Source organism: Peromyscus maniculatus, chromosome 1, assembly GCF_049852395.1.
Source record: "Peromyscus maniculatus bairdii isolate BWxNUB_F1_BW_parent chromosome 1, HU_Pman_BW_mat_3.1, whole genome shotgun sequence".
NCBI lineage: Eukaryota > Metazoa > Chordata > Mammalia > Rodentia > Cricetidae > Peromyscus > Peromyscus maniculatus.
In genome coordinates this window covers 89,583,419-89,596,583 of record NC_134852.1, presented here as the reverse complement: position 1 = coordinate 89,596,583, position 13,165 = coordinate 89,583,419, and the positions used below count along the sequence as shown (strand labels likewise).

Sequence of the window (13,165 nt, the reverse complement as noted above, 5' to 3'; positions counted from 1 at the left end):
GAGCAACTGTACTGCCTCATATGGCCAGCATTCCACACACCACAGAGAAGAGGTTGAGCCTCAGGCTGGCCCACTACAGGTCTCCTTCCCAGCCATCTCCAGCCTTGACCTCTGCAGTGGGTATGGATCAGACTGACCTTTCCTCTTCTTGGTCAATCCTGTCTTGAGCCAGATGTGGGAAGGCTGGTCTTAGGAAAGAATGCTGAAAGGAGTCATGTGCCATTCCCAGCAGATCAGATTCCCTTTCTCTCTGAGTCACCTGTCAATCAAACGTGAAGGAACATGTCTTCATGTGCAGCCTCTGGTGTTCCTGTATCAGGAGCTTCCAAGCTCTTTCTAGAGCACCAGCTTCAATGACCAACCAGACACTAGGGAATGCAATCTCCAGTTCCCACGGGAACCTGACACACACCAATTTGCTGAGACTTAGTGCCCCCAGTGGGTTGAAGCTAGACACTTGGTTGCTAGAATGGCATTCTCTGAACAGGTGTACCACTCATACCCTGCTGTGTAGGAGCATCCCACTGTATATGCCTCTGAGGTCTACAGAGGAGGGGCTGGGAATCCGCTGGGTTTATAGTCGTTACTTTTCACATTGATCTGACAAAATCGATTTAAAGAAGGAAGAGTTTATTTTGGCCCACAGTTCCGAGGGTATAACCCACCATAGTGAGGAAGTCACGGCTGCATGAGGGGAATTTGAGGCAGCTGGCCACTGTGTATCCATAGTCAGGAAACAGGGAGAAATGAATGTTGGTGCTCAGCTCACTTACTTTTTCCTTTTTATTTGGTCCAGGCCCCAGCCCATAATATGGTGTCTTCCCACCCTGGTTAACCTAGCATAGATATTCCCTCAGGCATGCTCAGAGGTGTCTCTAGGTGATTTTAGAGCTCGTCAGATTGGTAGTAACCATCACAAGGTTGTTATCACTCGAACGCAAGCAAGTTGAACTGGAGTTGTCACTGGGCAAGGCTAGAAGTGCCTGGAGGCAGAGCTCCTCTGTGTGCTGTTTTCTACCTCCCTCTCCTCTCTGTCCTCCCAGATCTGCCCGAGATCAGTGTGAGCCACGTCAACCTGACTGTCCGAGAAGGAGACAATGCTGTAATCACTTGCAATGGCTCTGGCTCCCCCTTGCCTGATGTAGACTGGATAGTCACCGGGCTGCAGTCTATCAACACCCACCAGGTAGGCACCCTATGACCAGGCCCATCAAGAGGTAGGGACCGAGCATCCGTTAGTTATGAAGAAGAGGGGGAAATTGTGATCCTGTCTCTCTGGGGAGAAACCTACAGACACAGATTCTATCTAGATGTAATGATTTCTGGTCATTTTGATCTTTGCTGTGCTGCTCAGCTTTCTGTGCTTTGGTTTCTTCTTTTGCAAAAAAAAAAAAAAAAAAAAAAAAAAGACCCAATTTTACCATTTTCCACCCAGTATTAACATGAGGATCAATATGAACTGCTAAGAATCTGGAACATGGTCTGTGTGTTCCCGCTAGCTAGACTTCATTCACCTTTTGCTTGATTTCTGGAGGTATTAGGGCTTAGAAAAGGAAGCCATCCTTGGATAAATGGTTTGGTTATTATCTTCTGATTGGGGTTTTCAGACCAATCTGAACTGGACCAATGTGCACGCCATCAACTTGACCCTGGTGAACGTGACAAGCGAGGACAATGGTTTCACCCTGACGTGTATTGCAGAGAACGTGGTGGGCATGAGCAATGCCAGTGTTGCTCTCACTGTCTACTGTAAGTGCATGTCAACATGGACGACAGAGAGGGACCAGGAGGAGGCTGGGGATGGGGCAGCTCCATGGCTAGGGTTGATCTAGAGCGCCGACCCCGGTCTTTTAACAAGGGCAGAAAGGCTGTCATTAGGCAAAACTGAAAAAAAAAAGTTCTTGGCTAATAAACCCAAGAAAGAATGTCCTTGTCCCTCAGTGGATGGTGCGCGTCTGCAATTCAGTTCCATTTTCAAGGATCTCTTAAGTTGGCCCTTTCTACCTTTGGCATCCCTGAAAGGACTCAGGAGGAAAGCTCCAGCTAAGACGGATCCAGGGAGCTTAGATAAAGAGACACAGGTCTCTCCCGATCGATTGGCTGGTGGTGGGAACTCTACTCAGCCTTTTCAGAGCAGGGTGAGAAGTGGGATCCCCATCCTGCTTCCTAGAAGGTTTCTTCAGCACATAGGAGACTCTGTGTCCTCGATATCAGCTTGCTTTTCCCCACAGACCCTCCACGTGTGGTGAGCCTGGTGGAGCCTGAGGTACGCCTGGAGCACTGCATTGAGTTTGTGGTGCGTGGCAATCCGACACCCACGCTGCACTGGCTGTACAATGGGCAGCCACTGAGGGAGTCCAAGATCATTCACATGGACTACTACCAGGAGGGGGAGGTCTCTGAGGGCTGCCTGCTTTTCAACAAACCCACCCACTACAACAATGGCAACTACACCCTCATTGCCAAGAACGCCCTGGGCACAGCCAACCAGACCATCAACGGCCACTTCCTTAAGGAGCCCTTTCCAGGTGAGGCATGAACACATTTCTCCTGAGAGCTGTGGGGTGTAGTTTGAAAAAGTAAGCAGCACTAATGACCACAGCCACTGAAATAACTGGGCTCTCACTGGGAAAAGGGAGGCACCATCTGCACCTTGTGTTAACTAGGATAGCCTCTGTTTTTCATGACTACTACAGCAACCTCCAGAATTTCCCCCCAAAACCTGCTGGTGCATGTAAAGATGTCCTGTATTATGGTAGATAAATCAGGGACTTTAGTGATGGATGATACGGTACAGACTCTTGACCCAGTGTTTTACCTACCTAAGAAGGCTATGCTGAGCTTGGCGGTGTGCTTTTATGGAGTCTCCATCTCCTCAGCTGTGAAATAAACACAGGTGTGAGTGCACTGCTCCACAAAGAGTTTCACGGCTTTTGAGTGAGTTAAGATATAGGCTTGGTATGTGAATAATAAATAGCTCCATGACTCTTCACTGCAGTGGACTTCGGAGTTGGTCCAAGTCAACCGCACATTTAACACATCGCTGTCTCAAAACCTCAGCCAGCTAGTCAGCAGCAAGGCTTGCATGGGGACTGGCCTCCAGGGATGGGCTCCTTTCTGCTCTTGTTCCGTGGTAACTAAGTGGGGGAAGCAGAGGATGCTACCAGATACTGATGGTGAAAATGTCACCCTGACTACAGTTAATACTTGCAGTCGTGGTTTTCAAGGTTCTTAAGACAAGCAGAGTCAGCATCACCTGGGAATGAGTTAGAATTCAAATTCTCAAGCTCCCTGAGCTCTCTTGAACTCAGCTCTGGGTTGAGTTCTGTAGAGATGGATTTTCAACTCCTTGGGTAACTTTGACCGTCAGCTACCATTAGCAATTGTTGGCAACTCAGCCCCAGGAGGAGGGAAGGAGTGGGGAGGGAACCCCAGAGAAGCTGCAAAAAGAAAACAGCACACCTGAGACCTTTCCTCAGACCTGTCCAGTGGTTCAGGATGGACCACTCTGTAGGGAAGTTTGCTTGTTTTATGAACCTTTGTATTAATGGATGATGAAAAGGCAGTGGCGGAAAAGATGGGCCAGCCTTGTCAAGCGACAAGCTATCTCAATGTTCAGAAGAGTAAATTATCTGGAAGAGCAGGCAGGGATAACCTACAACCCTCTCAGCTCAACCTTGTGCCGACAGGGTACTGGCTGCAAAGGCAGTTTGTGAATCTGCTCTTTTTTGTTGGCCTGAGAATGTTAAGGAATCTTATTTATCATGTGAATGTCTCTCTCATTCCCAAGCAGCCAAGTGCTGTGGTTAAGAGCCAGATCTCTGAAGCTGGGCAGATTTAGGTACAAGTCCCATCAGTGATTCTTCCAGATGGGTAGCCCAGGGTGCTAGGGTGGTGCTCTGTGAAAGGTGGTTACTGCTTGATGCAAAGCTTTCTGTTCTTTGAGTTCTCTCTCTCTCTCTCTCTCTCTCTCTCTCTCTCTCTCTCTCTCTCTCTCTCTCTCTCTCTCTCTCTCTCTCTCACACACACACACACACACATACACACACAATTGTGGTTAATATTAGTCCACAGGAAGGGTGCTTCTTGGAGAGTTATTGTCTGGGGCTGTAGGAAGCATATGCATCCACCTATTGCCCAGTCCTGATCCTGCTGCTCCTATCCTTGTCCCAGCCTGTGGTAAAAGTCAGAGGAAGGACAATTCTTATTATTTCTTTTTCCTGCACCAATGTGTGTTTTCCTGCTAAGTTTAGAGAATTGCCAACATGTCACCATTTCCTGAAGCTCACATGCTTCCTGCATGTATGCATGCTGCCTGGCTCCAGAAAAGGACTTGGTGATTTCTCTTCAAAATCAGACTGATTTTGAGATGACAGGGTTCAAACATTTGGCTGAAATATTTGGCTTCTGGAAAAATATTCTCTAATAAATGGGAGCCCGCTGAGAAATATAAAATAAGTGGATACTGTTGATTAATCTGGCTCTTCTCTCTTTTCATGCTCCGAAGCCTATGCTAAAGCCCCCCTTTCCTCCATTATTCCCCAAGCCAGATCATCCCCACAACTATGCAGACAGACAGCAAAAAATCCAGCCAGACAACAGTTACTAAAAATGGGCCTTTTCTGATGGACTCCACAGAAGCCACCCTATTCTCTGTAAATAGTTATAGACAAAAGCCTACTGGTTCATATTTAGTGGCCTGGTGGCTACAGTTCCTAAAAGGGCTTGACCAAGGCTCTGGGAAGTGGAGGACCATGGTGAATGAATGAGGGAATGAATGAATGAAGTAGCTGATGAGCCAGCCAGATTTGTTCTTGTATTTCAGGGCCTGGCAGGCTTGTGACAGGGGGGTTGGTGTTGTGGTGAAGTAGCTTCCAGAGGGATTGGCAACAGCACTCTCGCCTGAGAATTTAGGTAAATTCTCAGTGCTGGGGCCATGGTTCAGTGGTACAGGATTTGTTTAGAGTGTGTCAGTGTGGAGCTGAAGGTGTGGCTCAGTGGTAAAGGATTTGCCTAGAATGTACCAGGGCCTGCTGGTTTGGTAGCAGAAGGCTTGCCTATCATGTGTGAGGCCCTGGATTCCATCTTCAGCAACACTGTACACTCCTTTAAGACGCAGGCAGACCTTTAAGTCAGAAACTCTGGGTTGAGGACTACCAGTCCTGATCTGATTTCGCTTCACTTTGAAATAACTCGGGCTCTTAAAGAGCAAAAGTTACAACACACTGCAAAGATCCTTCTTCTACCCTGCACTTGTCCTCCACAGATGTCAGTGTCTCATTCAGCCACAATACGGTGTTCAAAACCAGGACACAGACGTTGGCTTAACAGTGTTATCTGAGTTACAGACTGTTGACATGTGATCAGCAGCCCTATCAGTGTCCTGCATTTTGTAGGATCCCACCCAGGATTAGACATCTAATTTAGTTGCCATATCATAACCTCAGGTCCTTTGATTCTGGGATAGGTCCTCAGTGATCTTCTGAAGAAAAGTTTCTAGTTGTTACAGACTTCATCATATTTATTTCTTATGATTAAATTCCAGTTCTACATTTTTTTATCCTTTCTTTTCCTTTCTTTTCTTTTTATGAGAGCATTATGAAAGTATTTCTCCACCCTTCTGGGTCCATCCTGTTGAAGAATGCAGGGTGTTGATATGGCTTATCAGTGCTGAGGTCAACTTTATCACTTGGTCAAGATGCTGTTTGCCAGGGTCCTCCACTGCACAGTGACCTATTTCACAATCACAATAAGGATTTGAGAAGGGACAAATAGCTCGTTTCCCACCATCTTTTCATACAGTAATTTTAACATTCGTTGATGATTCTTGCCCAAGCAATCATCACTGTATTATTTACCAGATGATAGTGGTTTCTGTTTCCCTCCTTCCCTTTATTAGTTGGAATTCTACTGTGAAGAAGAGCTTCTCCCACTCATGTGTTCAAGTATACATTTGTATATATAAAGGACTTGTGGGTGTTTTTTTGCAGTTCATGTATTTGTTGTCTGGATTTGTCATAGTAAAGTGGTATAGACCGGGTATCTTAAATAGCAGAAATCCATTTTTAATCATGGTTCTGGAGCTTGGGAATCTGAGACCAGCTGTTGCCAGGCTTGCTTTCCTCCAAGGCCTCTCTCCTTGGCTTGCAGATGCTGTCTTTCCTGCCTCGTTCCTTGGCCTCCCCTCTGAGCACATCCACGTTCTAATCTCTTCTTATCTGGACCCCAGTGGCTTCATTTTCACTTACACACCTTATCTCCAAATACAGTGACATTCTGAATACTGGGGTTGCAATGTAGTCATATGGACTGCGGGACAACACAGTGCAGCCCACAACACACCATGATTTCAATTGTTTTGTTGCTCAACTCATCAAATGTTTCACCCGTGTGTCACTGCCTGCTTTCTCTTCCCGGGACCACATAGCTTTAAGCACTTTCTTGGTTTTTGGTGCCACAGGCTATCCCAAGCACATTTTCAATTTTCCTGTCCTATCTATATGAAGTAGTCCATTTTTAAGAAATCTTTATTCCTTTCAGTGGAGGATGGTGCCAGTCACCTTCTGATGATTCCTTCCGTTATGTGCTCAAGTTTGAGCAGTACTGGTAGAGTGGTTAAGAGTCCAGCCATAGATTTAAATCAACTTCAATATCTTTTTAGATGAATGGTATTTAATTAGTTAATATCTGTAACTCTGCTTTTTGGCCTCTAAGAGATTATAAGGCTTGAACAGCTTAGCACCTGAAGCACGGAGAATAGCTCCTGGCTCATAATTAAGGCTCAGTGAAGGATTAGCTTTCATTATTGGGGGAGGCATTTCTATAGGTCAAAGTTTAGATAGCACATGTCCATATGAATGATAAAAAGATTCTAGGGGGAAGAGGGTCTCCCAAACTTCTCAGTGACCTATCATATTGAGGGAAGGAAGTTCATGTTCGGCTTGTAGCTGGAGCTGCTCTGAAGGGCTATCTCCAGTGTTCTAGTGGCCTTGAAGGAGGGACAGCTGAGGACAGGGATGTGGCGAGGGTCTCAATTGTCTGCCTCACCGTGACACCAGCTTGGTTGTTAGCTTCCAGGTGGGCCTCCTTCTTTGAGACCAGGAGCTGTATCTGTCAAGCCTCCCTTTGGAGGAGTATCCCCTGATACTTTGTGTCCCTTGCTGTGGGAATGGGGAATTGTGATCATCAGGGAGATCACAGCTAGTAGGTTGCTGTCCTATACAACCCCTGACCCTTTTGTTATTAATCTATTTGTTAATTACTTCTTTGTTCTTTTCCCCCCAGAGAGCACAGATTTCTTTGACTTTGGTAAGTCTCCTTGACTTTGGGTTGGAAACTCTTTTGTCTTGACAGTTTGGTGACGTTAAATCCAGATTGTCCTCTTGCCTAGTCCGTGTTCCCAGTCCCTTGGCAGTTGAGGGTGTTAGTGCATTATTAAAAGGAAGAAATCCTAGGCACACTTTTCTTGCATAATTGCCCTGGACCACAGTTTCTCCTAGAGAACCACCAACCCCCTCGTTTCGTACTGGGATTAAATCCAGGGTTATGCAGTATTCTGCAGCTGAACTATATCCCCACTTTGCCCCACTCAGGGCGTTTTCTAAGGTCTGACCATATTTCCAATTTCGCTACCTGGCTGAAAAGGGTCTGCAGCAGGTGAATGATAGGTTTCATATGAGATGATCATGCCCCATTGATCATCTCAGTTGTTCTTACAGAGAAAATGTAGAGCCTGTGAACTTGCCAGTGTTTCTCATCTGCCTTAAGAGATGAAGCATTTGGCCAGAACCTACCTCGGGTAGGACTGTGATTTCTCAGGGGCTCCCATGTCCTTGAACCGCATCTCTAAGCTCAGTTGATAATGGAGTTGAGGGCAGGGCTGGACCATTCTTGCAGGAGTTTCGCTTTCTTTTTTGATTACTTCCCTATGATGGGAGCAGCAGCAACCATTGCCATTTTTGCCCAATTTCAGGCCAGAAATGGTAGAACAACCCTCCGTAGGGATACTCTGCCTCTTTGGCACAAGCGTAAATACTAACCGTGACCCCTTCACTTGTTCTTAGTCATTAAAAAAAAAAACCTCATAATCCCACAGGTGTCCCTTGAGAACCTTCAAAGCTGGGGCCACTTCTTGCAAGGAAGTGATTGTAGATAGAGGATGACCCTCAGTGGCGTTTCCTGGTCCCTTGAATGTTGTCCAATTCCAACCACCATTGTGTTCTGACATCAGTGTCAGGGGAATGGCTGGAGGGCTGTTCGTTGAGTTGTGAGCCTGGATTTTACTGAGGAGTTGGAGTGAGAGAGGAAGGGAGAGTGGAAGAAGTTCCCTAAGCAAAGGGGTAACAATGTCAGTGACAGCTGCTGTTGCTGTTAAAATCTTCCTAATCCCCATGCTAGCCAGGATTCCAAGCCATTTTTTCTCATCCCCCTCCTGTACTTTCAAGGTGCATGCTGCTCAGATTGTGGGGTGTTCCCCGGCATGGGGCTAGGAAGTGGGGTAGAGGTCTGCACTCCTTTGAGATTTTTTTTTTTGGTAGCACTGAGGCAGGTAGCTGTACTGGGACTCACTCTGTCTCTGGAGGGTGTCTGCTCAGCTAGGGGGGTGGCTCTAGGGACCTGCTTCCCAAGGACAGGGCAGGCCCTTAGCTGGGGCTTTTGGCTAGCAAGCTAACTGCTCTCCTTTCTTTTGTATCATTTTTTTCAGAGTCTGACGCAAGCCCCACACCTCCCATCACTGTGACCCACAAACCAGAGGAAGACACATTTGGGGTAAGTTACTTCCTGATTAAGAGGAAAATACTGGAGGGTAGAGTCATTTTCAGACTTCATCTGAGGTGCTAACTTCTCCACATGGTCTCTCACTTGGAGCCTCAGTACCAATGGGAGGAAAAAAAAACAACAGTGAGGAATGATTTCCTTTGAGTTTTTTTTTTAAACTGTCCATGTTTGATGGGAGTATCTCATTGTTTGAAGAAGCCTTTGAGGATCAACTCCAAGCCCCACGGCCAGGAAGAGAGCAGTTTGAAATTCCCAGTCTGTTCCAAGCCAGGCCCAGCAGGCTTGCAAGGCCTACTGACTGGGCAAACCTTCTGCAAAACCCCAGATTACTCAGAGAATCTCCTTGGATAGGTTTTCCCATGCCTGCCTCAGGGTCTGAGGTTTTCCTGGGAAGAAGCAGAAAGGCGTCTGTTGAGTCCAGAACTGTTAGACCACTCTGAGTAGAAATACTATGAAAAGGTTTTGGTGGAAAGATAGAGAATTTACTTACTAATTAAAATTTACTTACTAATTAAAACAACAGACCAAGGTTTCTCTCAGCTTGGTATTGCAATTCTAGAATCAGGGAACTTGCCCTAATCCAGCTTATTAATTTATATTTTTTTAAATAAAAAATTTTAAGATTCTCTTAGAATCTCATAGACTACTTCTGAAGCCTTTACTCCAGGGTTGCCCAGTAGTTTGACATGGCATTGTCATATGCATAGGTGTCCTGGGGTGCACGTGGCACGTAGGCTTCAGGTTGCGCACCCCTCAGTAGCAGAGGTTTTAGAGGACCCTCTTCTGCCCAAACTGGTTTGTTCTCACTGGGTGCACGCATTACTTTTGAGGCTCCGAGGCTTCCGGTCCCTGCTCCTGACTGTCTGTGTTTGGCTCCTTATAGGTCTCCATAGCAGTCGGACTTGCTGCCTTTGCTTGTGTTCTTCTGGTGGTTCTCTTTATCATGATCAACAAGTATGGTCGCCGGTCCAAATTTGGAATGAAGGGTAAGGTGGCACTTGTTAGTTTCAAGAGTTCCATAGTGGGAGCATAGCTCCTTTTCATCACAAGACACTGTTTTCACTTTCGTGTACCCTCAGAGGAAGCCTCTGGTCATTGGATCTCAGTAGCCCTGGTAGAGACCCCCTATCTATACCCTATTCTGGGTAATTATGGACCAAAGACTGTGTTGGGGTCTTGGGAACCAAATAGGGATGCTGAAAACTACTGGTTGCTCAGATGGATGTGTGTGATGAGGATGGTTTGAGACAAATGTCAATTCTCTTCATTAGTGGCCGTCTAAGGGACTCTGCATTTGAGGGAGTTTTTTCTCTTGTCTGTACCTATCTTTGGAATCTTGTTGTGACTTAGCACAGTGAGAGGGAAGGTGGTGAACTCTGGTATTGAAAAGCTGCCCGTGCTGCTGTATCTCAGCACGGAGCTCTCTGCACAGAGTCCTGGAATGGATGCCAAGAGCAACACAGCTTCTAAACCTGCTGGCGGGCTTCCATGTACAGAGTATTCGACCCCGCTATGGCAGAAGTGGAGGGCTGGGATGTGGTGCTCGGCCAAAACTCCTGTGAGGCGTCTGGCATGAAAAGGGTTAACATGGTGACTTTGCATCCCCCTAGCTGGGCTCAGAGATGTGGACAAATGATTGGAAAGAAACTGGCTACCATGGGTTCCAGAACTGAAACCTTAATTTCAAGATGTCTTCCCAGCTGGGGCTGTCATGCATGGCTGATGTTGGCAGAGGTGGGTAGGGAGGGAGAGTTAAAGATTACTTGGGCCACATTCATGCTGATGTTTGCTGGTGACATTATGAAATCCACAAAGACGAACTTCCAAGGCTTTAATACTGGAAGCTAGTTTCTGTGGTGGGTGTGCCGACTTTGGGGCTCAGGGATTAAAACACGAGTGACACTCACAGGAACAGAATCCCACGGATTCATATGCAAAAGTAAATGTTTGAGGGACTGCACATGGTGAAGGGTTGAGTATTTGTCCATAAAAGGAGCTAGATTTAATTATATTCTCAAGATTCTGGGCATCCCTTAAACATTAAGAGCACTGGCATCTAGGAAGCTACGCAGAGATGACTAGAGGGTTGAAATGTGGGGCCAGATAGACTAGTCTTCCTGGAGTCTTCTGCCTCCGAACTGTTTGCTTTTGATGAATTTGAACACGTCATGGATGAAGGCAAGCCAATGTTCCTTTTCTTTCTTGGCCTTCCTCTCTTCATCCTTCTCTCTTTCCTACTTCCTGCCCCCTCTCCTTCCTCCTCTCTTTCTTGTTCCTCTCCTTTCCTTCAGTCTTTTCTTTCTTCCTCTCTTCCTATTTTGGGGGAGTCAGGATTGAACCTAGGGGGCTCACCCATGGTGGGTAATTGTTCTACCTTTGAATTATATCTCCAGTGTTTGTGAATAATTTGAAATATTTTGACCAAGAGAAATACATATGCTGGTAATTTCCAAAGAGGAAATAGGTTTTTAATGGCTCAAACAAGTCCAGACTACTCTTAGGCACTTTGATTGAAGACACTTTTTCTGCCAGCACTTACCATTTGTCAAGCAGAGCTCCAGGGGTTTAGATGGAAGGGCTGCTGAGGGACTCAAAGCCTTCTGTCTTGGGTAATTCTTGGGCTCTTGGCTATGGGCACTGATGCTATTTTTTTTCTGCAACTTTTCCCTTATCCTCTATAAGAAAGCATCAGGATGTGGACCAAAAGGAAGAAGGGGGCATTATTGTTCTTCCCCCAAGGAGGCACACCAGCAGCTGAGACCCTGAAACATGCTTGGCAGTGATGTGAGAGCAGATTTTCCCTATTAATTGTCATCCTGTTTCTGGAACAGTGTGTCCCATGTTGGATGGATTAGGCAGCATCCAGGGCGGTGCCTCCCCTCAGCTGTCCTCCGCATCTCCCATCCCTTGATCTCCTTTTCCAGGCTGAGCTGCCTTATTTAGTCCTGGTATGTCAAGGAGGATGTGTCCCCATAGGCAGAAGTAAAACATCTCCTTCTCTAAAGTCAGGCATCTTGAAGCTAGGGGCAAATGAAGAGAGATGGTGTGATCAAGACTGACTATTTAGAATCTTGCATCTCTCTGATCTTGATCATATTCCATTTTAGTTAGATTTCATCTCATTTTAGAATCAATAAACAGCGGGGTGGTGGTGGCTCATGCCTTTAATCCCAGCACTCAGGAGGCAGAGCCAGGCAGATCTCTGTGCGTTCAAGGCCAGCCTGGTCTACAGAGTGAGATCCAGGACAGGCACCAAAACTACACAGAGAAACCCTGTCTCGAAAAACCAGACCAAAAAAGAATCAATAAACAGTTACCACATGCCACAAATAATTTTGGTCTTTGGTTGTCAATGAATATATCAGTTTCTTTCAATTTTAGTTGCTATGACCAGATCACTACCAAGATTTTTTTTTGATTCATATTTTGAATTTCATCATGGTTGGAGGGTCTGATAGAGTTCACAGTGGCAGGAACATATGGCTGGGGCTACTTACCTCTCAGCTCCCCTTGATGGAGAGATTAATCACCTCTTTTAAACATTCGGACCGTGGGATGATGCCACTCATATTCTAAGTGGGTTATTCTTCCTCAATTCTTTCTGAGACGTATTTACTGACACATCAAAGATGTACCTCAATCTCCTAGGTGATTCTAAAGCCAGTCGAGTTGATAGTAGAGCTTATCACACTGAGTATCCAGATCTAGGGGAGGGGAGTGACAGCATGTGTACTGGAAGGCTCCCAATTCTGCCTTAGGTGAACCCCGTCTCTTTACATAACACTCTTTTTAGGCTTGAACGTTTCACATCTGGGTGAGAATCCATATTCGCCTTTCGGCTTTCATACAGTTGCTTACTTTCTCAGAGCACCTATTTCCTTAAGTGTAAGTTAAGAATACTACTACTTAGCTATGGGTTGCTGCATGCTGTAATTTGTAGACAATTGATCGTGTTAGTTAGCTCCCCATGGCTGTGATAAAATACTTTAGGAAATCAACATATTGGAGGAAACACTATTTTGGGATCGTGGTTTGGGGGACTTTCAGTTCCCTGACACTCGATCCATGTGTAGGTGCATGGAGGGGGTGCCTACTCACCTCATAGTGGCGTAGAAGCCAAGAGAAAGACAGAGGAGACTGAGATCTCAGTATCTATTCAAGTCATATTGCTAATGACTAAACTTCCTCCTCCTAGGCTCGACCCAAACAAGGCTCTGCCACTTCCCATTAGTGCCACAGGCTGGTGTCCAAGCCTATAGCACATTGTCTTTAAGGACACTGGGCTCTACACCCGAACACTGGCATAGAAAGGGTTTCCATGTCTTCGATTTCCCTCTTATTTCTTTTCTTGATGTATTAGTCTTTCCAGACCCCTTTTAACGTCTTT

The 13,165-nt window shown here is 46.0% G+C and overlaps 1 protein-coding gene across 8 annotated transcripts in view; it reads left to right on the top strand.

The window, feature by feature from the left end:
• The window catches only part of Ntrk3 (neurotrophic receptor tyrosine kinase 3), a 366,758-nt gene that overhangs the window by 113,466 nt on the left and 240,127 nt on the right, over positions 1–13,165 (top strand). For 5 of the 8 annotated variants that reach the window (XM_006970042.4, XM_006970041.4, XM_015996205.3 and 2 more), the window contains exons 6-11: positions 1,044–1,186; positions 1,608–1,749; positions 2,232–2,528; positions 7,285–7,308; positions 8,705–8,769; positions 9,662–9,764. In XM_006970042.4, coding sequence (XP_006970104.1) covers positions 1,044–1,186; positions 1,608–1,749; positions 2,232–2,528; positions 7,285–7,308; positions 8,705–8,769; positions 9,662–9,764 — 774 coding nt within the window. The remainder of the gene's footprint in view (positions 1–1,043; positions 1,187–1,607; positions 1,750–2,231; positions 2,529–7,284; positions 7,309–8,704; positions 8,770–9,661; positions 9,765–13,165) is intronic. The other 3 variants (XM_042278302.2, XM_076545353.1, XM_042278310.2) reach the window with 1 other exon arrangement.